The sequence below is a fragment of the Python bivittatus genome, unplaced genomic scaffold (genome assembly GCF_059951505.1).
Source record: "Python bivittatus isolate LINGU-HERP-01145 unplaced genomic scaffold, Pbiv_v1 ctg000850_np1212, whole genome shotgun sequence".
NCBI lineage: Eukaryota > Metazoa > Chordata > Lepidosauria > Squamata > Pythonidae > Python > Python bivittatus.
Genome location: NW_028277112.1, coordinates 101,001 through 127,542, shown reverse-complemented (window position 1 = coordinate 127,542; position 26,542 = coordinate 101,001). Strand labels below are relative to the sequence as shown.

The following is a 26,542-nucleotide window of genomic DNA, read 5'->3' as shown; positions in this document are numbered from 1 at the left end:
ACGCTTCCCGAAATTCGCTACTCTTGGACTCGCCCCTTGGGTCGAGGCGCTTTCGCCGCGCGCTTCCGGAGGGACGGCGAAACTACTCGTCCCGGCAGCCCCCGCGCGTGGGGTGACCGCCCCCTTCGCCTTCCTCATCTTCTGAGCTTCGTGTGAGGCACGCCTGGCAGAGCCATGCCGAAGGTGAAGAGCAAGACACGCTCTCGAAAGCAGCGCGGGGAAGGCAAAGGCCCTGGTGAGAGAAGCTGCTCGGGTTAGGGAGGACGGGCTGCCGTGGGCTGCAGCTTCCATCATTTGCCATACGCCGGGGGCGGGGTGGTGGTGGTTGTGGTGATAGTAATTTGGAGGGTGCCAAGTTAAAGCAGCAACCTTTTTTATCCTCCTTTCTAAGTACTTTGGCTTCGCTGTAGAAGTGTGTTTCGAAGCATCCCCCTGAAATATCCAGCCTCTAACAGAAGAGAGTATCTGTAGCTCAGGGTTGACCTGTGGAGTCCTTGGTGCTCTCTGAGCTGGGTTTGCTTGCAGACGTTTCATTACCTGACTTGGTAACATCATCAGTGTGAGTCCTCACAGTGATGATGTTACCTAGTTTGGAAATGAAACGTCTGCATGAGAACAACCAAGCTCAGCACCAAGGACTCCATATCCAGCCTCTTTTCAGCTACAGTTTCCTGACTGAGTCTGGGATATTAGTTTGAAGACCAAAAAAAAAATCTGCTAGAACTTCCCAAAATTGGTCAGGCCTGCAAAGCAGAACCCACAGATCTGTTTAGCTGACTCTGGAGTAGTTATCCACAATACAGCCTTGGTTATAGAGCAGTGAGTTTCATGGGACAGTTGTCAGGAAAAAAAAATTTCCTCCAACCTCATGAAAAAAATCATAATCTAAAGTATACAAAACAAAATCTTGGTAACCCTGACATGTTTGCAACAAGTGCTTCAGGTGAGGAAACAAAAATGGAATCATTTGGCCACAACCACAAAAGCTATATTTTAAGAAAGATTGGTAAAGTTTTTGAAGAGAAGACCATTGCAAACTATTAAACGTCGGATGTCCTGTTATGCTTTGGGATTGTTTAGCAGCCAGTGGTTCAGAAAATATTGTGCAGATGGAAGGAAGAACAAATTCAACTAAATAGTAACATACCCTAGAAGCTAATGTTCCAGAGACTGAACCTGAAAAAAGGTTGGCTATTTCAACAAAACAGTCACTTAATCTGTGCATTATTGAAAATCTGTGGAGAGATCTCAAATGTGCAATCCATATAAGCAAACCTAAGAATATTTCTGAGCTAGAAGAGCTTTGCAAGGAAGAGTAAGAAAACATTCTAAAAACAAGAACAGAAGAACCCTTAACTGGCTACAGAAAACTTTGGGAGCTGTTACTTCTGCCAAAGGAAGATTTTTACGGAGAGTGTCAAATTTTTGCACTGCCATATTCACTGTTTTCTTATTTTGAATCTGTAAACAACTGCACATAAATAGTAACTATGTATTCAGATTTGTAAAAAAGTTGTGTTTAGCTTTGTATTGTACTATAGTGTGTAGAGGTTATGTCAGCTTCTGCTCATATAGGAATTCATTGCAATGCATAATTTGACCAGAGATGCATACAACTGTATATTATTGTCCAGTGGTTTCCAATCTATGGTCTGCAAGCCATTGCTGGTCCATGAAAGTATGGCAAATAGTCTGTAGCATGGGTGGCAAAATACAAATGAAAATATTTATTTTAAATAATCAAATCTTGTGAAATCAAAACTTGTTAAATCTGTGAATATTATGATAAGATTCTTATTATCTTGTAAGCATTTGGCCATTATTTTTTTTTAATTGCGAAGTAATTTTTAGCTAGTGCCTACAGGTGCTACACTTCCTGCCTTTGTCTGCAGAACATTTTTACGATGATGTAGTGATCTGTATAAAGGAAAAGCTTGGGAACTTCAACCATACCCCACTGTTTTGACGCTACTTTCTTTGATAAGGATGCCAGATTCTGAATTGCGTGCATTATTAGAGAAAGTATCATGCCATGATTTAAGGCCTCTTGAAGAACTGTCCATTGTGTAAGAAACTGTTAGTATTAATCTAAGAGTTTGATACAAAATGACTTTTTATCCTTCTTAAAATGTATTATTATTAGTTGGCATTAGGTTCAACACTGGACTTGGTCAACATATTTTGAAAAATCCCCTGATTGTTAACAGCATTATAGAAAAGGTAAGTGATAATAACAATCTCTTCCTACAAAAGAAAATCTGTCATTCACATAAATTATTGTTAAACTGGTGGTATTTGAAGCTACTAATGTGTACCTATTTAATTAGTAAGCCTCATTAAAATCAGTGGATCTGTTTCTCACTAAACAAACATAGGATTGTATCATAAAATACTGATACCTGAAATTTTGAAAAAATATTCAACTAAAACCTGTATACAATACAAATGTCTTTGTACATTTTTAAAACGTATATAAAACGTATCAGAATGGTTGCATAAGATGCTCAGATATTGCATCAGAGAAAAATAAGTTAAATAATTTGTACATATTTTATAGATGGACCTTGTTGACTTGATAGAATTCTGCTTTAGCAAGTTATATTTCAAATATACATCACCCCTTTAAGGTAGACCAGACCAGGAAACCAATGTCATGTAGATCAGTACTATTTTATTCTGAAGCTATAGTGACAGAATCTTGAAAGTCTGAATGTGCTTTTCCTCTCCTTCCCTTTATCTTTGTAAGAAGTAGGAAGGGCCCTATCTGAGCTACATTCTTGCTCTGGATTCAGACCTCTTTTATCTGACAATTGCCTTGGTATCGGCTCTTCCTCCTGTCCTTCAAGGCCATTTCCTCTTCCCTCTACATCATGTTGTATATCAATTAAATTTGTGTATATATATATACAGTACTAAATAGTCTAGTAAAAAAACCTAGTCTAGGTTTTTGTGTAATTCCATTTTTATTCATTCTTTAGGCTTCCTTGTACCCTACAGATGTTGTTCTAGAAGTTGGTCCCGGAACTGGCAATATGACAGTGAAAATGTTAGAAAAGGTGAAAAAGGTAAATCTAAAAATAAAGTTATTTTTTCCCCATTTCACTGCAAGGAGAGAGCACAAAAGGGGAAAAGATAATCATTCAAAAATTGTTTGATTATGTAAAAGGAGAACTAAGGGAGAGAATCAGTGTGTTCTTTCATTTCCTTCTTTCCCCTACATACATAATAACACCTATAATTTCACTATTTGTCTGCATTGAGATATGTCTAAATGTCCTAAATATTTTAGATGAAAACTGGGGGGGGGGTTGCTGCCATATATATTCAGTTTTCGTTTTCTGAGAGATCCGTTCTGATTTTTAAATAACCTAGACTTATTCTAGATTATTCTATTTTAGGCTGTGTATGGGAACATCAGTATCCAACTACAAAGCTTTAAAAAACCTGTATTTACACCTAAAGCAGAAGATTTGTTAAAATTCTGCAGTAACATAAAGTAATTCTGAGATTCATTATTTATGATGTGTACACAAAGACATTTTATATATGATTCTCTTTCAGGTAATTGCTTGCGAAGTTGATGTAAAGCTTGCTGGTGAACTTCAGAAAAGAGTCCAGGGAACGTAAGTGCTCTTTGTGGGGAGAAAAGTCGTAATGGTTTTTTAAACTAGAACCTCTCTTGGACATATATTAATAATACAGTGTTATTTTCATTTCAGACATTTGGCTAACAAACTTGAAATAAAAATTGGAGATGTATTGAAAAGTGACCTCCCTTTTTTTGATGCTTGTGTAGCTAATTTGCCTTATCAAGTAAGTATAAAACAAAACTTTTGAAAAATAAGACGAAGACATTGTCTGTTTTATAGTCTTGTGGGAATCAATCTTTTTTTTTTTTTTTTATCTTCCCCACCCCCAGATTTCTTCTCCCTTTGTTTTTAAGCTATTGCTGCATCGGCCTTTCTTCAGGTATGTAAAAAAATATATCGTGTCTAATATAGTTTAAATGCTTTTAGAGATAATATCTAACATTATTATTATTAACCTTACAGATGAGGATTGATACAACATTTACCTAGAAAACAGTTAGCACTGTGTAAAACTAAACCTTGTACAGTACTATGTATCTACTTTTTAGTGGAAGTGTCTGTGTTTGAATCACACAATCCTCTTAAATTAAGCTGTTATTCTTATAAGTAAAAGACTAGTGTTGACACTTTGCATCTCTTTGAGAGGTCCGATGCTTACAGACCAAAGGTTCATAAACAGCCTAGTTTTGCCTCAATCCCTTCGGTCTGAATGTTTCTTTAATCTTATCTGGCAATATTTATAGGCATTTCAGAGTTTCTCTTGAGACTCTCTAACAATAGGTTTAGAGAGAGAAGTTTGGTGTAGTTGTTAAGGTGCTGGCCTAGAAACCAGGAGACTCTAGGCCTCCCTTAAGCTGAAAGCCAGCTTGGTGACTTTGAGCTAGTCACTCTCTCTCTCACCCCAACCCATCTCATAGGGTTGTTGCTGTGGGGAAAATAGGAAGCAGGAGTATTAGGTATGTTTACTGCCTTGAGTTATATGTAAAAAAGGGTGGGATAAAAATATAATCATAACAACAGCATTGGGAGAAATTGGTTGCATTATGAATTAATAGATATAAATTCTAGTAGTAACAAAAGATATAAGCCTCACATCTCAAAAGATGTGTTCACATGAATCCTTATTGTTTCACATTGTTTCACATTTTATCCAGTATTTCAACCCTTAGGAGTTTCCTGCAGCCATTTTATTGACAGGAGCTGTCTCAAAAATAGAGAGATTACTATAACCAGATAACGATGGTACTTGAAATCCTGTACAAGAATATTATATTGTATTTAACAGCTATGTCCTCACAATATCCACAACTGCATTTACCTAAACTATCCAGGACTGATGCATGGCTTAACTTAACCTATGCATCTACTGGATATTCATGGAGTTCAAACAATAAGTTGGTTTAAAACCTATCAAACAATAGTGTATGCATTTATTCTAAACATTGTTGAACAAATGTCAAGTTGTTGATCTTTTCCAGGACAGGGCTGTTTCAGAGTAATATTAAACGTGAATCTCATGTTTATTTTCCAGATGCGCAATACTCATGTTTCAAAGAGAATTTGCTCTTCGCTTAGTTGCAAAACCAGGCTCTCACCTATACTGTAGGCTGTCTGTTAATACTCAACTTTTAGCTCGTGTTGATCATCTAATGAAAGTAAGCAAAATAAAAAGTTTTATTTTGAATTTATGAAATTTCAGATATAAGGCAGGCAGGGTGGGAAGTGGTAGAAGTCTTAATGGGATGAAAATAGGTTATTTATTTGTTTGTTGGTTAAACTTGTACGTTGCCTGGCTCCCAACAACTTGGCAGTTCACAACAATCAAAACAAAGAAATTACAATAAAATGAATTAAAATGAAGGAAGATAAAAAGTTGTTCTTTCTTTGACAGTTGACTTTATTATGTTTAACAGGTAGGAAAAAATAATTTTAAACCACCACCCAAAGTTGAATCCAGTGTCGTGAGGATAGAACCAAAGAACCCTCCACCACCAATTAACTTTCAGGTATGGTTTATCATTATGATCCATGAAAACAACTTAGTATCTCCTAAGTGTATATCACTCCTAGATGTTTGGACAACTGTGATATTGCTTGAGTGCCATATTTTGTGTGAAGCCCATCTAATGCTTCATATTTTGTTATTCATTGAACAGCATTAAATGATAACTAAGTATGTAAGATAAGAGGTGGAAACAATCATAGCTTGATTTTGGGGAAGTGGCTTCAGCAAATCACAATTTTACCCATTGTTAAGGGAAAAGATTAAAGAATAGTGTCAATCTTATGAGTAAAAGAGATTTGCATTAAATCAAAATGTTCTGACAGTATTACACTTTGAAACTAAGGGTTCAAAGGAATACAAGATTTTTTCTTGTCCATGTTAATATCTATCTTTGGAAATAAATGTTTTATATAGCAAATATTCATCAGTGCAAAAATCTACCCAGTTATCATTTGCTTTCCATGGAATTGTCGTTCATAGAACCTCACCATATTTTCAACTAAGTGATGAAAGATTAAACCACACATAAGCAAAGAGAGCAGATAATGAAAGCAGAGGTCAGAGAGAGGTTTACCTTAATCGTGACCAACACAAAGCAGCATTTATGTGTGACGCAGACATACCTGCATTGACACATGCAATATGACTAAAAAAAAAAAAGAAATTGTCTCTGTTTAATCTCTAACATATTCATTTAGGAGTGGGATGGTCTACTAAGGATAGTCTTTGTCAGGAAAAACAAGACACTTGCTGCAGTTTTTAAGTAAGTTACACTTTTTTATGTTGAATTGTTTGCAGCTCTGTCACTGAGCTTTCCTCTTCTCAAGATTGTTGATTCCCCCTTCAGTGTTTTGCTTCTCATATTTATTGCTGCTAAGAGATAGCAGTGGATGAGATGTTGTTCTCCTGGACCACAGAGATCTTTAGAGTATATATTTCTATGTGAACATCAGGCAAAAGTATATATTGCTTAGATTTGGTGTTGGCCATTAACTAAGAGTATAGAATAGAAGGATGTGGTTGGTTTGATTTATAACCAGTTTTGTTTAGTCATTCTTGAGAAAGAGACCCAAGACCCTGCTCCAGCATCACCAAAACAAACTGCAAAACAACAAACAGCTAAGGATCCCCGTGGGCTACTAAGCTAGAGAAGCTCCAGAGGTATAGTTTCAGATTGCCCATCTATGATTGCTGTTGACCATGAAGGGAAATGAGGAACAGTACCATGTAGTTGCCTAAAGACGATCTTGTGTTTTTGTTTCCCTCTTGTCTTCTGGTATTTGTGGCATGTTATTCTTGCAGATTCTTTTTTTAAATAATTTTATTGAAAATTATATAATATAGATGAAACTAATACAAAAATAGATTAAAAAAAAATAAGACAATGCAAAGAGAAAGAAATCCCCCCACTAAAAAAAGTAGTAAAAAGAAGAAACTTCCTCCTTCATCCCCAGCAAGTATATACAATATTAACAACTTATCACTGTCTGTTAAAATACTACAAAATGCACCTTCATTCCATGCTTCACCCCATTTTCTATAAACCCATCTCTAAATCCTCAGCTCTCCTTATTAATCAGCAAAAGGTGTAAAGATTAACAGACACAACTAGCAACATAAGCATTTAGTCCCCCTTTCCATTTAAACATAATCCTCCTAATCCCTCTCTTAATAATCAAAATCTCATCCCAGTTAACAATTAAACATTACAGATGCATAAAAAATTAACCAGTGGGTGTCAATTCTCCAGTCTCACCAGAAGCAGATTCCCTTATTCTTGCAAATTCTTTTAGATTCATGTTCTTGTTGACAGAATACAAACTTTTAGGATACAAATAATGTGTGTAGCTGATATTTCCTTGTTCCTTTAGCTCTTCTAGATTTGCAACCTATGCTCCTCTAATCTACTTTTATTTTGCATATTATACTGCCTAATAATCTGACAAAGAATTGATAATGTCAAAATGATAGGCAGGACTATAATAATTCCTTTCCACTAGTTTTTGATCCTGCATGTGTCCAGGACAGTTTTAATGTACAACTTCTCTTTTCCTTTCTGTATTAATTATGCAAACCATTTTCCCCCTAACCTTCAGTCAAAAGAAAGCCTCCCAGAGCAGTTCATAAAAATCAGTAATTGGATAGTTCGTGCTCTGTAAAAGTTACATTGATCAATGAAAGGAACTAAGGAGAAAGAAGGGAAAAAATGACTGGTTGATCAGTCTGCCCAGATGTAGAATACCCTTTTTCTGGTTCTGATTACTCTCAGAGCATTCTGAGTGTATCATTTCATTGGATGTACATTCACGTTGGTGGGATTCAGGCAACAGTATGTTAGGTTCAAGATAGTCTCTAGGATTTAGAGATCCTAACTTGCATAAAACAGTATGAGTACATTAGTGTAAAGTGAGTTTAAAAAACAAAAAATGTATGAAGCAATGATTGGACGTGGTAAAAGCAAGGTCAGTTTGTAAGGATAGAAATGTGTTAAGAGATATGGTGAATGTTGGTGTAAACTAATTTTAGCTCTTTTCCTTTTTTCCCTATCTCGTGCCTTTAATTGCTTTGGCTTATTTTGTTATTCCTTTTCTGTACTTTGCATAATGTTGATTACCCTGAAAGGGAATAGTGTTATAGTGATGTATATATGCAATGTTCTCAGGTTTGTACAGCTTCTGTCCTCCACAAAGAACAGAACTTTCTTTTGGCAAGAGAGTTGAAGGACTCTCCCATCAGAGCAGGGTGTTTCTACTGAAGTCCTTCTGATAAGCAGTTAGGGAGGGAAGGCCATCCCTGAGAACTTGGTTATAGGATTTTGTGCCATTAAAATCAGTAGAGAAAATTCAAATTAGTTCAATGCAGTCTTTTCCTTAAGTACTGTAAATAAAATAGGTGTTAAATGCAACTGCCAAGTTATTTGTGGCATCATGGGCCAAAAAAAAAGTGAGGGGGAAGGGTTAAGAAGTGCAGTACTTAGCCACAAGCAGGTTGCATGCCAAGAAGTGAAATAAGATTACAAATGATGTAGCTATTGCTAAGTATCTTGAAGAATTGATTAGTCAAGTCTCTAAAGGTAAAGACATAATGGACAGGTAAAAAATGAATAGAAGGACCACAAATAAACTCTTTGGCTGGATGCTATCGGTGTTCTTTGTATGTTTTTGAAGTTATAAATGTGACAAAAAAATTAATAAATGTCAAAGAAATAATCAGTTGGAAAGAAAGACATTTGCAAAGGAACAATTTCACATTCAGACTTTCCAAAAAAGAGTTTTTATACAATGTGCGACTTTCTCTTTTTCATTATTGCAGTTCAAATGCTGTGAAACAGCTGCTGGAACAGAATTACAGAATTCACTGTTCACAAAATAATTTGGTAAATCTTTCTGATTTATTTGTTTAAATAAAGTATTTTAAAAAGCAACATTGTCTTGAAGCATGCCACATAAATCTTCTATTTTGCTGACAGCAAATTCCTGAAAATTTCAATATTGGTGAACTTATACATGAAATCCTAAAAGATACCGGTTATTCAGAAAAACGTGCCCGAATGATGGATATCGATGATTTTATCAGGTACAAATTTATTTATTTATTTATTTATTTATTTATTTATTTATTTATTTATTTCAAGCTTACTCTTTACCCCACGTTTTAAATAGAGATTTTACTGTAATGAAAGCAAAAATAGGCGTACTAAGTCCAACTTCATGTTTTTCTTGCCTCAGGAAGAGTAATGGTTTATGCCATTTATTGCCAGCAAAATTATGCCTGTATAGTAATGTTCTCTTTGGTTCTGCTGTGGTTTATTGCACTTGGAATATTGTAGCATACAGTGTTAAGCCTGTAAATATCATCGCTAAGGTCTTGCAGCCCCACTGGCCATTAGCATGTGGTGTGGGACCTCCAATAGAATACCCCTGCTGAAATGTAGCCTTTGATAGAAGAAAGATTACCCTCTCTGCCATAGAGAGAAAAACCAGGGGATATTGCAAACTTTTTCAGACTAAGGCCTGTATGTGACCTTGGAGGGACATCCCAGAGACCACGTTCAAAGTGAGCAGGACCAGATTTTTTAAAAAGGGGGTGAATGGAGTGTGGACAAAAATTGGCCTTGATTTAAACTTAAATTTTAATTAAAATAAACTAATTAAATATAATTGTATCAAAATGTTTAATAATATTCCTCTTAAAAATTCAGTTCACCAGCAACTTCCAAATGTCCCCAAGGCTTGGGGAAGCACAAATTGTATACCTTAATCTTTTCAGCTACTTTATCGTTCCATTAAACAGCTGTTGCTTAATGTTGCCACTTTAGATAGTGGCACTAATAGTTCTATCTAGTGCCTTTGTTCTGAGCACAGCTGTGTGGAAAAGAATGTGCCATGATAGAAACAGAGGTCTAAGCATTATCTGAGTAAGAGAAACCAGTCAGTATAGTTGTCTTCAAGATGAAGTGTGGGAGAGAGGAAGAACACTGTTCCTTCTGCACAAGAAATTAAATATTGGAACAATTTGGAAGTAACATCTGTTATGCCACATAAAGCTTAATAAGACTGGAATATTTTCATTTTTCAGCATTCTTCATGGCTTCAATGCAGAAGGGATCCACTTTTCCTGAAGGAAGGAATTACATGAAACCTGTGAAGACTGAACTGTTATATAAAAAAAAATTGTAATAGAATTTCATTCACAGTGAATGTAAGCCAACCATTAGATGGCTTTTGTCTAATTTTTGCTTCTTTCGATTTTATTTGATGAGGAACGTAGCCATTTATAGATATTATTAAAGGGCATCGGGAAATGCATCCCATAGCATCTACCTTCTCCCAATATGTGCTTCATATTCCAAGCTAAGTATTGATATTGTTACTCGTAAAGAATTTGTACAACTAATGTAGAAGTTAGGTTTTTCTCTAATGCCAAACCTGAGATTCTCAGTTTTTTTAAATGGCCAAATGTTGTTGATATTGTGCATTGCAATAATTATTTTCTATCAAGCTGACCATTTCTAGTAATTAGTATCTATATTTAGAAGACTGCAGTGTAGTCTTAAACGCTGTACAATATTTTTCTCCATACTCTGTATTTCATGTCATGGTTGTGTGCGCACGCGCCTGCATGCCTTTGAGTCAGTTTTTGACTCCTGGTGACTGCCTGGACTAGTCCCTGCAGTTTTCTTGGCAAAGTTTTTTGGAAGTGGTTTGCCATTGCCTCCCTCCTTGGGCTGAGAGAGAGTGACTAGTCCAAGGTCACCCAGACGGTCCTAGAACTCAGGTTTTCAGGTTTCTAGCCTGATGCCTTAACTACTACACCAAAATTCTTCAGATGAGTGCAGTGAGTAGTGATCTATACCTTGTTCTGCTCAGTTTGTAGAATTATGTAGAATTATGCTCCTTCTCTTAAAGAACCAAGTCTGTAACTCTTAAATGATATGCAGCCCTCTTACCCCCATGATTAAAGTACAGTGTACCTAGTCTTTTGTAACTTAAAATAATTATTAAATAGATGACAACAAACCAGTCACAATGCAGCAGTATAATCAGAATAACTGGCAACAAATATAGACATTTCTCATCCCAAGCATGCCAAAAAAAAATTGTTTCACATTGTTCATCTAAATTCAGTCACTTGGGAGAGAAAGTTAAGAAAGTTTTCTTAATGGAAAAGCCTCCATCTTGCATTTCTGTCAACTGGATGTTTTTGAGGGTGGATTGATGGCAACTGTTCTGACAGGAAAGGTTATGTAGAACAATTGCTATCACACAAGGCCTGGCAAACTTTGGGTGGAAAAGCTGACACATTTTTGGGCTGCAAAATGGCTGCAGAAATGTGGTAGGGCCACATCAGGCATGATGGTTTGCAGTAAACTGGAGAGGCCCAGAGAGGGCTCTAAAAATTGTGAAAAAGGGACTTTTAAAAAAAACTTTACCTTTATTTAATAAATTAGAACAAAGGAAAAAAATCAGCAACAAAAGAAAAAAGGCAATACATATATATGCATAAGAACTTCTAATACATATACATACAAATGTGTGTGTGCATGTATGTATTTTACGTACCAGTTTCAATAAAGATTGACCATATTTCATTTTAACTGTCCACACTTATGTAATAGTTACGTAGTGCAAAAAATTGATGTCTGACAATGTTAAATGTTTCCTCCCAGAACATAATACTTATAGGACATTGCAAAAATATGTCTTAATGAAGTTATTCTCCCTGTATCGCCAACAACACAATTTACCCTGTGTTTATCTATAGAAACAACGTAGAGAATATCCAGTCTTTAATAATTATAAATGAAGCCTTAAGTAAAGAAATAATAAAAAGCAAGCTATATGCACCTGTGGTAAAGGTGTAATCTGGACAGGTAAATGGCATGACAATGCCTTTAAAATGGAGTATGTGTGAATAGGAGATAATTCCAGAGGGTAGGAAGCTGGCAGTCCCCATTCAGTGGTCAGTTTACCATTCCCTTGGTGGCAGCAATAAACCCTGAGGGCAAGCAACTGGCAGTGCCCAGTTGGGTAGAAGACTACTAATCCCTAGGTGGCAGTGATAGTCCAAAAGTCAGAAAATTGATGGTCCCAATTAATGGGTTGAAGAGTATCAGTCTCTCTTTAGAGATTCCTGAGACAGAAGGCAATTCATGGCTCCCAGCAGAGGGCAGAAAATTGTCAATTCCTCAAGGAAGTTTATACAGCTGTTCCAGAAAATTGGCACCAAGATGAAAACAACTGCTTTTTGCTATCCTCTGTCATTTCACAAAATTGGGGTATCACCAGCAGCTTCATCCAGGAGGATCTCCTCAGATGGATCAACTCTGGTTGCAGCAGGTAGCCCTGTAGGTACCTTGTTGCCAAACCATATAGGGCTTTATCCATAAAAGCCAGCACTTTGAATTTCACCTGGAAACTACTGGTAACCAACACAGGGCCCTTTTGCAATACGATTGTAGCAACAAGTGCCAAGCAACAAGCAGGTTGCTGCATTTTGAACCATTTCATTTCCATATGGTCCTCAGAGGCAGTCCCTCTATAAAGGAAACATGGGCCCGGGCTTCAGAATCATCAGCTTCTCGTGGACAGAAGGTTTCACTGATCGGTATGATTTTGTATCTTATTGAGGGAAGAATATTAAAACACAAAAGGATGAATACCTGTGGTATTTTGAGGTAAATTGTTTAGGTTGTTGATTATGTAACCAACTTCCAGCTACCAAACTAGCAAAGAGCCTACACTAACCTTGCATGTTCATATGTATAAGTTTCTGCTTCAATGTTTTTCCAACTCAGTCACATCCCATTCCTATCAGCAACTGGGAGAAAATCTACACTGCTGCAGTTTCTGCTCTACCTTCTGCTTCCAAGGAGCGTAGAAAGAATCCACCAATATTAATTGGTTCAGATCTTGGGATGAAGAATTCAGCTTTAGCCAAACATTAAATACATTCATCCACACCCCAGATTCAACCTTTATTAGGCCCATCTCTACATGGAGTGCTGCATTGGACTCACAGTTCAGTTCTTGGAAGCGTTTCCTCAGAAACATTGACCAAGTAGTCTCATCTCAGCTGGAATATAATGTGCTCCCCTCATGGAAGATAAAATAACTGAAATGCTTCTTTGAGCTTTCTGGGCTATATGTAGATGGGCTTTCCAATTCTCAGATGAATGGAGCATCATCCATAGTTAAAATAAGCCACCTGCTCAAGTTTATACCCATTAACAATCCTGTTAATTATCCTGACCTTTGTTGTGTTATAGTTTTTAACTGGTGCTCCTTGTGGAAGAGAAAGATTAAAGTGCTTTCACTGTTGCCAATCAGTGTTAGCAACACAATCACAGTATCAACTGCATACAATACTACTGCTATATGCCTGCCTGTAATATTTGAGGGGTGGAATTCTGTTTGTGACATAATTAACCATGGAGATAATGGGGCAATAATGCAGCCTTATTAGTTCTTATGGTATGGCCTGGATCAACAAGCTGAACTGCCACATTATCTCTTACTTTGCAGTTGGAATGTTCATACATCATATAGATTAAGAATGAGCAGGTATTGATCAGTTGTTGTGTCTCTAAATTTTCCTGTAATTTGGATCTAGAGATACAATATTTCTCTATTTTTAAATTTTATTTCCTGCTTTTTTAAAGCTGCTTTGCTTTTTTCCTGGCTTCATGCTTTTTTAAAGTTGCTGAATGGCATCTCTGGCCAATAGGCTTAGAAGAACAAAGCAGAACAGAATGCCACCAGATGGCAGCAAAGTACAATGATTCTCTTGCAAAGAACACCAGGAGGAAGAGGGCTTAGAGATGCAACCTTGAATATAACAACTTTTTCTAACAAAAAAGTAAAAGAAAACATCCAGGTTTTACCTGACCATAAATTACGATTTTAAATAAATTGATCAAAGTAAAAAAACAAAACAAAACACTCTTTTTAATTGATTTCAGTGAGCCGTCAAAAAATTAACCATAATTTATAATTGGTATTACACACCATTAAAATTGTATAAACTGTAATCTTTTGAGATGCTGTTGATGGGAATAGTAAGCAAATGGTCACAAACTGCCAATATGTAGAGGCAGCATCCAATTAATACTTTTGGCTGAAAGTTTTTGAACAAATAAAAAAAATCACCTATCTAAAGAATCCTACTGCTGGTTTACTCTCCATTCTTTCTAACATATACATAAATATAAGCAATAATTTTAATTTGTTAGTACTAGTACAGTGTTATTGGAAAACACTGGGAAAATTAAAAAAACACGTTACTGGGTTAATTTGAAAGTACAGGAAATTGCTTTGTCTTTAAAAATGATACTACAAACAGCTTTGAAAAATTCTGTAATGCAGGGTAACTGTATTCTCATCGATACAAATCTTCTGGACAGAAACATTGATATAAATGTTTAAAATGTTTATATTTCTCTTTAAGATCACATAGGTGTCTATAAATGCACATTCACTATCTGTACAGTCCTATAGGATATTTTTGCTGTTTTTTCCCCTTTCTAAATATATTTGTTGTTTCATATTGCAAGAAAACTTTGCTTCAGCAGGATTTAAGTAGGTGAGGCGGTGTGTGACAAGTTTCTTCTCCCATGATTCTGCTCATGATCATTGTCTCGCTGTTGGCTTCTCCCTCCAGCTCACTGGTTTCCCACAGTTAACAGCAATGGCTTTGAGGGCAGTCATTGAAAAGGCAGGAGTAAAGGTGCTTATAATTAGAATGTGCTTATAATTAGAAGCAGTTTTGCAATCAGAAAAAGGAACATTGATCCTTATTGTGGAGATTTCTTTTCTGACTGAAATGTAAACTGTATATCCACAAGAAATCCTTCTCATTCTGTGGTTGCTTCCCTTTCTCACATCCTTAGTGCTACACCCTACAGTTTTCACAAACTTATTCACATAACATGCTTGAGTAATATGAGGAGGGGGTGACATGTAATGCACTTTTCAAAACTGAGCTAATTGACCAAACCAAGCTAACACTGCCCTCACCCAGCCAGCTACTTCCTCCTAGGTCATGCAAGCTATTTACTTGAGGCTTAACTTCCCCCTTCTAGAGTGGCTCTACAAAAAAAAAAAAAAAAGACTGCCAGCCTATACTTGTGAAAGTATTGGCTACAGGAGGGCACCACTGGAGCTGCTGTGTAACATAAACAGGGCCAGTATAAATGTTATTGAGATTAGGGTTAATACGATGGGGGATTGTAGCCTACAATCCATGGTTTAGTGGGATGCTTGAATTCAGCCACGTGGTTTGTTCTTTAGTAAAAAGGCAAAAGATTAATACAATCTGAAGAGAAAACCAGACTGTGGTTAAAACAAACCCCAGTTCTTTGGGATGTTTGAACCCAATCACAGAATATTATATTAGCCTGCATTACACTTATCAATCAGCAGCAGCAGCAACCAGGGTACTTATCCCTTGAAACCTCGTAACTGTGGGTTTTGGGGGTTTTTTTCCCCTAGCAAGTACCTGTATGTGTTCCTTAGGGGATTCCTTTCTTTCACAAGAGAGGATGAAATGGAACTAGGGGGCAAAGGGAAAACAGTATAATCTCTGCAGATCAACAAAAATAAACCTTCACAATAAATGCCACTGTTCTTCTCTGAACATATTCAAAGAGAATTGTGTTTACAATTTATTAAAATTTGATATGTGTATAATCATATATAGTCATACTCTCCCCTTAAATGGCAAAAGCCAGAGCACTAGCCTAAGAAGCACGCTGGCCCCAGCAATTTCCCTGCTACCTTCAAGGCCTACTTCTGTAACACCAACCCATTTTTTTTAGAAGCATAACTTCTGAAATAGCCTGAATCTCCATATAATGAAGACATCCCTCTCTCTTACTGTGCTCACATGTCGTCATACTGCTTTTTCTGAAAGACCAGATTTTCCCCCAAATTACCTTTAAAGCTGAGAGATCATCTTAAATTTGCATAGGCTATAGCAATGGAGATTTCACCCCCCCCCCCCCATCTAATCTTGGGCGAGAGTAAAGTTTTAAATTCAGGGTTATTTTCTTTTCAGGTGAATCAAATAGACATCACTTAGCATATGGAAGAAAACGGTGTATGTCCCCTACATACCATTAAAAAGAAGAGATGGCTTCCTATAGCCCTTATATGATGTGCCCTCTAGAAAGGAAAATATGCTACAGAATGGCTTCCCCTGTTTCCACGCAGGTGACATACTATAACCAATGGAATCAAAAGTTTAGTAAGGAATCCAACAAACAGTGACATATTTTTTATGTGTATCACAACATATACTACCTTCCTGATTGATGTATAATCTCAACCAAAGTTAATTCAAATATGCCTTAATTCAAGCTTCTATCACAGGATAAATTCTATGCGAAGAAATAGAAAATGGGCTGATAATTAGTTAAAGACTTGGTCTATAAATATCTATGAATGTTTCCACCAATGTCACTGATACAGCTTCCTCGAGGAAACGTATAATTATTTCACCCAGCAAAAAAAGGCCAGTTCTGATTAGAAAGGAGTGCACCAATACTCAGCCTCAGACTTATAATTCTCTTATAGAAGTAAAATTCTCATTTCTAATTTATATTTCATAATTAAATTTATTAAACACAGTTGTGTAAAATCTACATTGCTATTTCAGTTTCATGTTTACAGGTGCTTTGTTGTCATGATAATGGCAAGGGATTTCCACAGCCTACCTTCTTATGGGAATTATGTTGAATACTGAAAACACTGCTTATTTACACTCTCTTGTCATTGCTTTCCCTGCATTTCCCTCAGCTACAGCACAGATGGATTATGTTCCAGAAACAAAACATGAAACAGTTTCAAGTAATGCTTGTTGCTGAATTGAGTGCCTAGAATCCATTCTGGGAACAGAGATAACTCCTAGAGAGTCCTAAATAAATCTGACTTTAAAGAAAAGACATAAGAAGGGTAATTCTTTTGGACAGCAATTTGGAAAAATTATTGAAGTGCCACCACCTTAAAAGTGCTGGACACACAGTGCCATTTATGAAGGCTTCAGGCATTGTGGAATTTTTTCAGCATGTGGAGTATATATTGTGCCAGTCCTCAAATGATACTAATTCACTCCACTTTTCAGGTGATGGCACTGTACAAATGGAAGATACACATTAGCTACTTTCTTTTAAAGCAACAGTACTAACTACTTGCAAACTACAATTAATGCACATGTAAACTGTCATGCATCAAAAAGCCAATTTTAGTAGGAAGAGACAGGGTTATTTTGATATCCTATTTCTTGGATACCTCTTCTATTCATCAGAGATCAGGTTGCATCTTTACTTGGACAACCCACTAGCACACATACTGTAAATCTGTATTATTCTAGATATAACTCTCCTTCATAATCAAGACCCTTTTTATTACATATTCACTAATTTATAGTTTTGTTCTTTACAAAGAAGATGTCAGACTCACTCTTTACGGTACTGAAAGAAACCATGATTTCAGATTTGTACAGAGAAAAAAATGAAATGGCTCACTGTCAATCCACACTGACAGTTTTTAATTCCAGATCAATGATATGGCACATAACTATGAAATGAAGAACTAGTCACAGAAAAAAAAAGAAAACAACACACATTAAAATGTACAAACAATAAAAGTAATTTACATTGACAAATAAGGAGTGGCATTTATTAAGGCTGTGCTTTAGAGAGGACATTTAGGATCAGGTTGCCTTGATCAAGGCACAAAACACGTAGAGGTAAGCACAGCTGTTTAGAAGAGGAGGTATATACAATCACTGATGAGGTGGGCATGCATGCAAATACAAAACCGCACAGCTGTTCTTTGCAACAACTTGACATAAATGAAACAAAATTCTGTGAAGTTTTTACAAGTCCACCATTGTACTTCATTGTTTTAAAAAAATTGGCAAAGATTTCCAAAACATAAAAGATTCACAATTTGAGTACGTTAAAACATTTGAAACAAAAGTGCTTCCCAGCTCCCAAAACTGCCTGGTTGTGCTATCTGGTCTAGATGCAGTTTCCAGACATTCAGGAGCGTTCCACACAACTGAAATGTCGGCCGGGGGAGGAAGAAATGGGACATTTCTACAGACACTTCAAAAGTTTTAGATCTTTCAAGTAGTTGAGACTTCTTACTACTTCATTCCCAACCAGCTGCATGGTTTAGCAATGAAGATTCAGGCATCTTTTAGCAGCAGAAGTTTGCCTCAAAGGGCACGTGGTCTCTTCGGATTGATTTGTTTACTGGCCTGTTCTTCTTCCTGTAGTGCTGTGCGAAAGGACTTCACTTTATCTAAAAAGTAACAAAAACGGAAACCATTTCAAATAATTTCAGTGTGCTGCCTGTGCCCAAGTCATGAGGCAACAGCTTCATTTGGACATAATCTTTAAACTGCAGCTTAGTGTCAGGAGAGCTTGAAGGCTGCTGGGACCCCTGGAGCTCACCTCCTCCCTATTCCTCCTCCAGCATGGCCACAAAGAGAAAACTGGAAGGTTCTGCTTCCATTCTAAATAAATCAGACCACAGTCTTACATGTAGATCCTAAACTCTGCCTGATCATCACTAAATAACAACACACCTTTATACATTACAGTTTGAAGTAATGTAAATCATTATTAACGTAAAATGGAAGCAAAATCTTCTAAACTAATTATGGCCATGCAGAAGATGAATAAGAACTGTGATTATAGTGAATCATGTTTCCAATTTATAGATGTGTTAGGATTACAACCCTCAGAGTATGTTATTTATACATAGGTTTGCTGTGAATGGCAGGCTAAAAGCTACAGAGAGATACTCCAATTCCTCCCTTTTGGAGATAGAAAGTTTGAGACCTTTTTAAAGCAAAAGGGAAACTCAGAAGGCAGAACTGGAGGAATAGGAGGGAGAAGTTGGATACTGAGGTTGGGAAAAGAACTGGGTTTCTTTGCATCTCCCCAGCAACCTCAGAATTAACCTATTGTAATCTCCTGGAAGCTTAAAGTCCAAGAATAAGAGGAAAACTGCTCTCTCTGGAAAAGTAGGTAAAAACCCTTAGCCAGGAATGTTTGGCAACTTTAATCTTTGTATTGCTGCACTGTGCAAAAGTCTCCTATTGTTCTTTTCTCTGAACAACTTAGAGAAGTATACTCACGAAGTTATACTATTTCAGCAGAATCTTGAATTCTAAAGCAATAGAATTTTAATTTAATTCTACTCCAATGTTTTAAAAGGGACCAGGTCTGTTTATAACAGAACAATGTCATTCTGCAGTCTGCCTTATTACAGACCATCTTTTTTTTTTCTTTTTTGAACAAAGTTTGCTTTTGCTTACCTCTAGTAAAGACTAACCTGGGGAGGAAGGGGCTGAAACCTTTAATCATACACTTCTAAGCTACACAGCCAGAAAATTATATTATAGAAAATATTTTTTATCTTTTAATTGTCAGAAAGATTGTGAAGGCCCTCTCACCAACCAGGGTTAAGGGAGGACACCAGGTGAAGTGCCTCTTGAAGACAGGTGGCAGCAACAGGAACTGCCAGTCTGCTAACCAAAGCTAAAGGCAGGGCCAAGCTGTGAAGACCAGAGGGCTTCTGGGAGAGGTGATGCTAAACGGCCAGCTTTCTATCTTACAAGCTCAGCCACTCTGCTACCAGGTCATATAACACGTGGATGTTTTCTAGGCTCAAAGTGTTGGCTTTAGCCCTAATTAACCTGGACTTCCTATTTCATGGCCTATCTCACTATGTGCCTGCCAGTTACAGAAATTTGCAGAAGACTTTTTAGAATAGTATCATTCAAGTGCCTACCACTTCACAGGCATTTTATACTGCCTTGAAGAATTTCATGAGAGAGGTTGAATTACTTTCAACAGTTGTATTGTTTGGAAAAAAAACAGTGAAACAGGAACAAGTATGTATTCACTGAAAATTCATCATAAATTCGGCACATATTAAGAAAATGGGGAAAAAAATGGTTACCATGTACCACTACATGATACAGATCTGTATGCTATCCTCTAATCTGCAATTATAACCAAAATGGGATCTCATGCTACAATATTATTTCAACTGAAAAATCTTATATTGTACCTTCCAGAATTTCATTTACATGTATGTTTATTGATCTTAAGATTTTCCTATTTTTTTATTCTAAAACAAGCCAGTTGTTGGTATAACATTCCCATATACAGAAAAACCATTCCAAAAAAGATAAAAGCATCTACCTCGAAGTTCAGTCAAAATGTAAATTTTTTGTTCTAGAATTGCTTCAAGTTGTGTAGCATACGAATCTACATCATAGTCTACTTCTTCTGTCATTTCCAGGAGGGCTTTTTCATCTTCTAACCATCTAATTGATTCCTAACAGCATCAAAGAAGAGAGAGAATTACAATAATTAGTTCAAGGAAAAGAAATGATCAGATACAAAGCTGAACTGGTTTATCACCTCTCTTAAATTACCAGATTGTTTTGGAAAAGGTGAGCTAAAATTCCCAGAGAATTTAAAATCTATTTAAAAGCTAATATCGAACTAATCATCTAACCCTAACCCTAATCAAGTTCTAGCATTCTTTTTTAAAAATATATTCTAAAGAGCAGCAAAAATGGCCAGAAATAATAGTATTAGCTTTATGATATTAAGCTGAAGCAGATATAGATAAAAACCAATAAAGGAAAAACATGATCCAGTCTCATCTACTTTATTTGGCTCATGTATCTTGAATTAAAGCCATTTTTTTTTCTTGTACAGTAATTGTTTATCTGTATCCCCTTATAATTCCAAGCTTCCCCTTATATCACAAAAAACTTAGTAACTGAAAAAGCCAAATCAAGTATGAAAATCCACCTCGGATAAAGAAACAATCTTACTGCCAACTTCCTTTGTAATTACCGAGTAATGAAACCAAGTAATGAAACCAGTTTGCTAGTTTAAAAAAATGCAAGAAGATTCACTGTTATTTAAACAAGAACTGGCAAATTAAGCCATTCTCATTTTGCAAATAGTTATCAACAAAATCAATTTAAGCATTTTGAAAACTGCACAGAAATGTAAAAAGTTGTTTCTAGTTCAGATCTAGTTTTCAAATATTTCAAATGGGACATCAAAATACATTTTTAGCACCACTGAAGAGACAATCATGCCAATGCATTCTATATCCACATGCTCTTTCATTGGCTATTTCTGAAAGTCCCATCACTTTCAACAGTAACTGACACTCTAGGATGGTGAGGTGCTTTCTTTAGAAACCTACCCCACTAGATTTCTTAGGTGCTTCTGTATTACACTCAGTACCTCCAGTCACCTCAGACAGCACCCCAAACCAGACATACATCCCATCCCAGCACACCAACCACTCCCCTCTCACCAGACTGGCAGGGGCATCCACTCTACTACACCAACCATAAGGCAATTCAGGCCACTACCATGCTCCTCATCTTTGCACCAAGCTATTTCATGAGATTCTTACTTCACATTGTGCAATGTCCCATATAACATTTACCTGGAAGACAGCTCTGTGGTCTTCTACTACTTGCTCTTCCATTTCCACCATCTGTGACACTGCTTCATGAAAAGTGAACAACTGTGGTGAAACTTCTTCCTCCTTTAAAAAACAATAAACCTCACTGTCATGAGTTTCAAAATACAAGTCAAAGGAAAGCAGCATTTTTAAGAGAGAAATGACAGAGTACATTTTGAAACATATTACCCTTTTATCAATCTGGAGTTATACAATGTTAAACCTATCCTGTAATAATTTGTCAACCACCAGCTGTTGTTGCTTGGGGTACAGATTACTAGCATGTAGAATAAACATCAAGGGGTGGTCATGGCAATTTTGCACTTCCTTTAATATTCCCAGAGACGTTCAAATGCTAAACACCTGAATGGATTTTTCTGAGGCAAGATTTGAGATGTAAAAGTCCCAGAAATTTTGAAGCAATGGGGGAAAAAACTCTTTTTCCAGAAAAAAATAGGTGTTTGCAGATACATATTTACCTGTTATTTAATTACATACCTTATGTACAGCTTGATTTGTTTATAAAGGTATGATTGATCTATAAGGTTAAAAAGTGATGCTTATTTAGTTAATATTTGTAACATTATTGCTTGAACAATTTTTAAAATATTGTTCTGAACAGATGAAGCTACAAACAGCTGAACTCTAAGGAATGTAGCCTTCATTTTAGTTTATTCACAGCACACAGAAAAGTAGTAAATAATCACCTTTGTACTAAAACCAAGAAATCTAAGTATTCTTTACTGATACAAAAAACACATTTTCTGAAAAAAAAATATGAAGGAAGACTAAGAATATATGTTTTGCAATATGAAAAACTGTCTAATCAATTTTATCTCCTGAATCTAAAACTACTACCACTGTTAGCTATTTTTAATCATTTGATCATTTTCATGGGCTTGTGAAAGTAAGATTTGCTTGCACTGAAGCAAATTTTTCTATTCTTTCACACAGTAACTTAGTTCTTGAATTGATCTAAGATTTCCATTCCAAGCTAATTTATTTCACACCTCAGTTATCATTTAAAAGGAAATGAGAAATATTTCATAATCCATTTTTTTCAATTTTTGGAAGACAAAAGCCCCCAGAGAAAAAAACATAGTAAGGAGTTTTATTTTCTTTATGTTTTTTTTCTGGGCCTCTGTGTTCCACAACAAGGAATCCAGTCTAATTTTTGATATACTTTAATTGAAAAAAAACAGTTGTGAAAAAACACTTAGTAGAAGAGCATTCCAAAAAAACAATGACGGAGCAATGAAGTTGCCATGTGAGAGGAGGCTGTGTTGCTCTAGGCGGCTTTCACCAACGCCTTGGTTAGCAAACTATGAAGTATGGTAGGGAGGGAGTTCCTTCTTTCACTGGCATTATACAGGCTCCAGCTGATGTTTACCTTGTGCTGCTTCCTTCCTTGGTTGACTCCAGATCATGAATTTGGCACTACCTCTGCTCTTCTCTAGAAAACAGGACTCCAAACTCAAGGGAGCTTTCCTACCAAGTTTATTTGCTCATACCTTCCTATCTGAAGAATAAGTAACTCTTTTATGTTGGCTCCATCAATCCTTCATGTTAGCTAAACCGATCTGGTGAACAAGAATAATCATAGCAGCAAATACTAAAATGCTCCAGTGTCCTTTTGTTTGCTGACTCAAAAGATCATTTTTACAAATCTATGAACAAAATCAAACCTAAGAACAGAGGATTTTTTTTATCCCAAATGGTCTAATCAAAGACACTTCAGATATACTTTACATGTACATACCCTCAAAGAAACTCAAAATGGAATATAGAAAGGCACTATTTTTGCTAGCCCACATGAACTCAGGAACATCTAAGCTTGATTAGGAAGAATGCAAGCAAAACAAGATTATAACTTAATGTAAAAATAATTTGATCAAAACAAATTAACTAAAATTTGCATTTCCAGAGCTATGATACCTGAGATACTCACATTTTGTTCACAAAGTAGTTTAAGATCATCTCTCTGAGGTGAGCTCCCAACACCCCACTGTGCGTCCAAGTCATCAATCTGATTTGGAGTGTGATGCATGATGGGACGGATATCACCAGCAGCACTGGGATCAACTGTTAGTTCCTTGACTCTACATTTGTAAGATAGGTGTTCATTTTAAAATTATTATAATCTCAATTTAAGCAGGAAAAAAAAAATCACTTCATCAGTTCATGGGCAATTTACATAAATGGTGGCGATGTCAACTTCATCAACATGTATGTCCTTAATATCAGGAGTCAATCACAATATATTAATTACAAAATTAGAAAATTGCAGTCAAGCACAACATTGAATTATATAATCATTTCATACATCTCTCTCACACACATGCACACACACACACAATACACACATATACTGATAGAATGAATCAGTACTGTACATTTATTATTCAGATGAGGAACTACTAGTACGAAAAAGGTGACATCACCACCTCTTACACATCAAGGTAAACAAAAAACTTTGGCATGAAATGTTTGGAACAAGTGAATGCTAATTTGGAAGATGATTTGCAGGCCATGCAGTTTTACCATCTGTCAAACTGAATGAAAACCAAAAAAATGTGATGATTCAAGGGAGAAAATAAGTGAAAGTATGTCTGTAAAATTACACATCAGAATAGGGGGGGAAAACCACTAAAAATTAACATTCCATGTAAAGAATGAAGTAGACCTGGTGATTGAAGGAGAAAAGTCGTCATACTCATAGGAAGGAGAGAGATCAGAGCGACTGCCACTACCCTGTGAGAAGGGAATGTCCGAAGGACTAATTCCAAATTCCTTTACTCTGCAGCAGCAAGATACAGCAGCAAATTAAAAGAAAGTGTTCTTGTAAAAATGGTGAAAATCATGTTTGCAACTGCACAAAATGCTTCACAAGCCATCTAGACTAAACCCTCTGGCAAACTTCTGGGAGAAAAATAATTTTAAGTAGGGAATTGAGGCCAGTGGGTTGACTTAAACAAGAACATCTTAAAAGTCAATGGCTGGGACTGAATAAAGATTCTCCCTGCTTCAGTTTTTCCACCAATGGTCCATCAAGTACCTCAGAACATAGATGCTTTTGTATAGCTTCAAAAACAGAAACAAAAATAGCAGATTTAATGGCCTAGATTGCTGATTTAAGTAACATGTATTTAATGACACACATTACAGAGTTGGATTCAATGCAATTCATATTATGTCCTCCAGTATTATCTAACTGTACATGCTTGGAAAGTACTTCAATGAAAACTAGAATTTATATATTAAACGTAAGTCTCTTTCAAGTCAGGTTCCAGTCCTGATGACTTCACAGATATGTCCATGTAGTTTTCCTGGCAGTAGTTCAGAAGTAGTTTGATACCGCCTTCTTCCTGAACCTTCCTAACCTGTCCCATAGGCCTGATATTCCCTGGCAGTTCCCTTCCAACTACTAACTAGGCACAACCCTGCTTAGTTACCGAGCCCTGAGCAGCTGCCATTTACTGAGGCATATATGCATATTATATTCTATTTTCTACTGAAGCATTTTGATACATATGCAGAATCTACAAACATTAATAATAGACACTCAAGCCCCAATCCAAAGAGACCAATAATCCAGCATACACTGAGCATCTTAGTAAGGTACCCAAAGTGATTCAGTCTTAAACTCCTCTTTTGGAAAAGGAGTTAAATTAAAACAAACTTTTTTTCATGTTTTATTTATACTTTAATTTTTTTACCTCCATGTTAAATTTGGATTTTCTAATGACATATATATATATAATATATATATATTAACATCGTAAGACTGCAAGCAAAACCAAAGCACCAGAATTAAGGTTTTATATAAATATGTTATTCATCTTACCTATTTGCATATCTTAGTGTGTTTAGAGTATTTTCACAAGATGCCATCCCTGGAGAAATAGTAGCAATCTGGGAGGAAAAAAAAAAATACTGAAAGTTATTTTCTTCAAGGATAGCAAATGTTATACACTTGCACTGATCTGGATTAATGCTAAAAAAAAAGAAGAATATTTGATTTTTAATATATTTTAACTGCAAAAGAACATTTATTAGCATTTCAAGTGTTATGGGTAAGAATATCTTCAAGCAAATCACTTCACTGTCTTTTCTTGTTTGTTTATGAACACACATATTGCGATGCACCTTTTCCCCCTAGGATCCAGATCTTAGCATAACATGTTCCTAAGTATTACCTTGTACCTTGCCTTATTATGATTGTGAAATGCACTGAAAATGGGCATTTGTACTTTGTTCAGGTTAACAAAAAGAAAACACTTTTTAACAATGCAAATATAATTAAAAGTTTAAGTTTAAAATTTAAAATTTAATTTTAGAAAACAAAAGTAGTATTGTTCCAATATGCCTTCTGACCTGACTAGTTATGACTGGGCATCACAGATACTAGTGTAGATTTTTTTTTTCTTTTTGTCTATTTTGATTTTGATTTTAATTTGTTTTTAATTTTATCTGGTTGTTAGCTGCCTGGTGTCCCTTGGGATTGGGGGCAGATTACAAATACTGTGAAGAAAGTATACATATGAGAGAACCAGTGTGATGTAGTGGTTCTGGTCTAGGAGCAGAGATACCCAGGTTGTAGTCCACCTTCAGTAATGGAAGCTCACTGGGTGATTTGGGGCCAACTACTCTCTCTTTCTCAGCCCAATCTACTTCAGAGGCTTGGTAAAGTGGGGGAAAATAAGAGAAGAAAGCACTGTTTAAGCTGCTTTGTGCTCCTGTACAAAAGGCAGGATATAAAATAAATAATAAAAAGAAATGTTTATCAGTATGTATTATTTTAAAATGAACCTACATTTTAGAAATGTCTGTCACATACCACCTGTTAGAAGGAATACAGATAGTCCCCAGGTTAAGAACACCCAGGTTACAGATGACCCATAGTTAAGAATGGAGCCTATTGTAGCAAAATTTGA

The 26,542-nt window shown here is 36.1% G+C and overlaps 2 protein-coding genes across 6 annotated transcripts in view; one reads left to right on the top strand and one right to left on the bottom strand.

The window, feature by feature from the left end:
- The first annotated feature begins 62 nt into the window (after positions 1–62).
- On the top strand, positions 63–11,686 carry DIMT1 (DIM1 rRNA methyltransferase and ribosome maturation factor). The gene is made up of 12 exons (XM_007424190.4): positions 63–235; positions 2,144–2,220; positions 2,979–3,065; positions 3,562–3,623; positions 3,720–3,813; positions 3,920–3,969; positions 5,122–5,245; positions 5,504–5,596; positions 6,294–6,358; positions 8,908–8,971; positions 9,065–9,171; positions 10,174–11,686. The coding sequence occupies exons 1-12, from the start codon at positions 175–177 to the stop codon at positions 10,214–10,216; spliced, it is 927 nt and encodes a 308-aa protein (XP_007424252.1). The 5' UTR covers positions 63–174; the 3' UTR covers positions 10,217–11,686.
- Positions 11,687–11,801: 115 nt separating this feature from the next.
- KIF2A (kinesin family member 2A) overlaps positions 11,802–26,542 on the bottom strand; it is a 79,938-nt gene continuing 65,197 nt past the window's right edge. For 4 of the 5 annotated variants that reach the window (XM_088130446.1, XM_088130447.1, XM_007424189.3 and 1 more), the window contains exons 16-20: positions 25,453–25,520; positions 23,557–23,707; positions 21,591–21,692; positions 20,315–20,450; positions 11,802–18,401 (exon numbers count right to left, since the gene is read on the bottom strand). In XM_088130446.1, the coding sequence (XP_087986572.1) occupies positions 18,316–18,401; positions 20,315–20,450; positions 21,591–21,692; positions 23,557–23,707; positions 25,453–25,520 (543 nt within the window). In that variant the 3' untranslated portion in view covers positions 11,802–18,315. Of the gene's footprint in view, positions 18,402–20,314; positions 20,451–21,590; positions 21,693–23,556; positions 23,708–24,291; positions 24,406–25,452; positions 25,521–26,542 lie in introns of all 5 variants that reach the window. The other variant, XM_088130445.1, reaches the window with a different exon arrangement.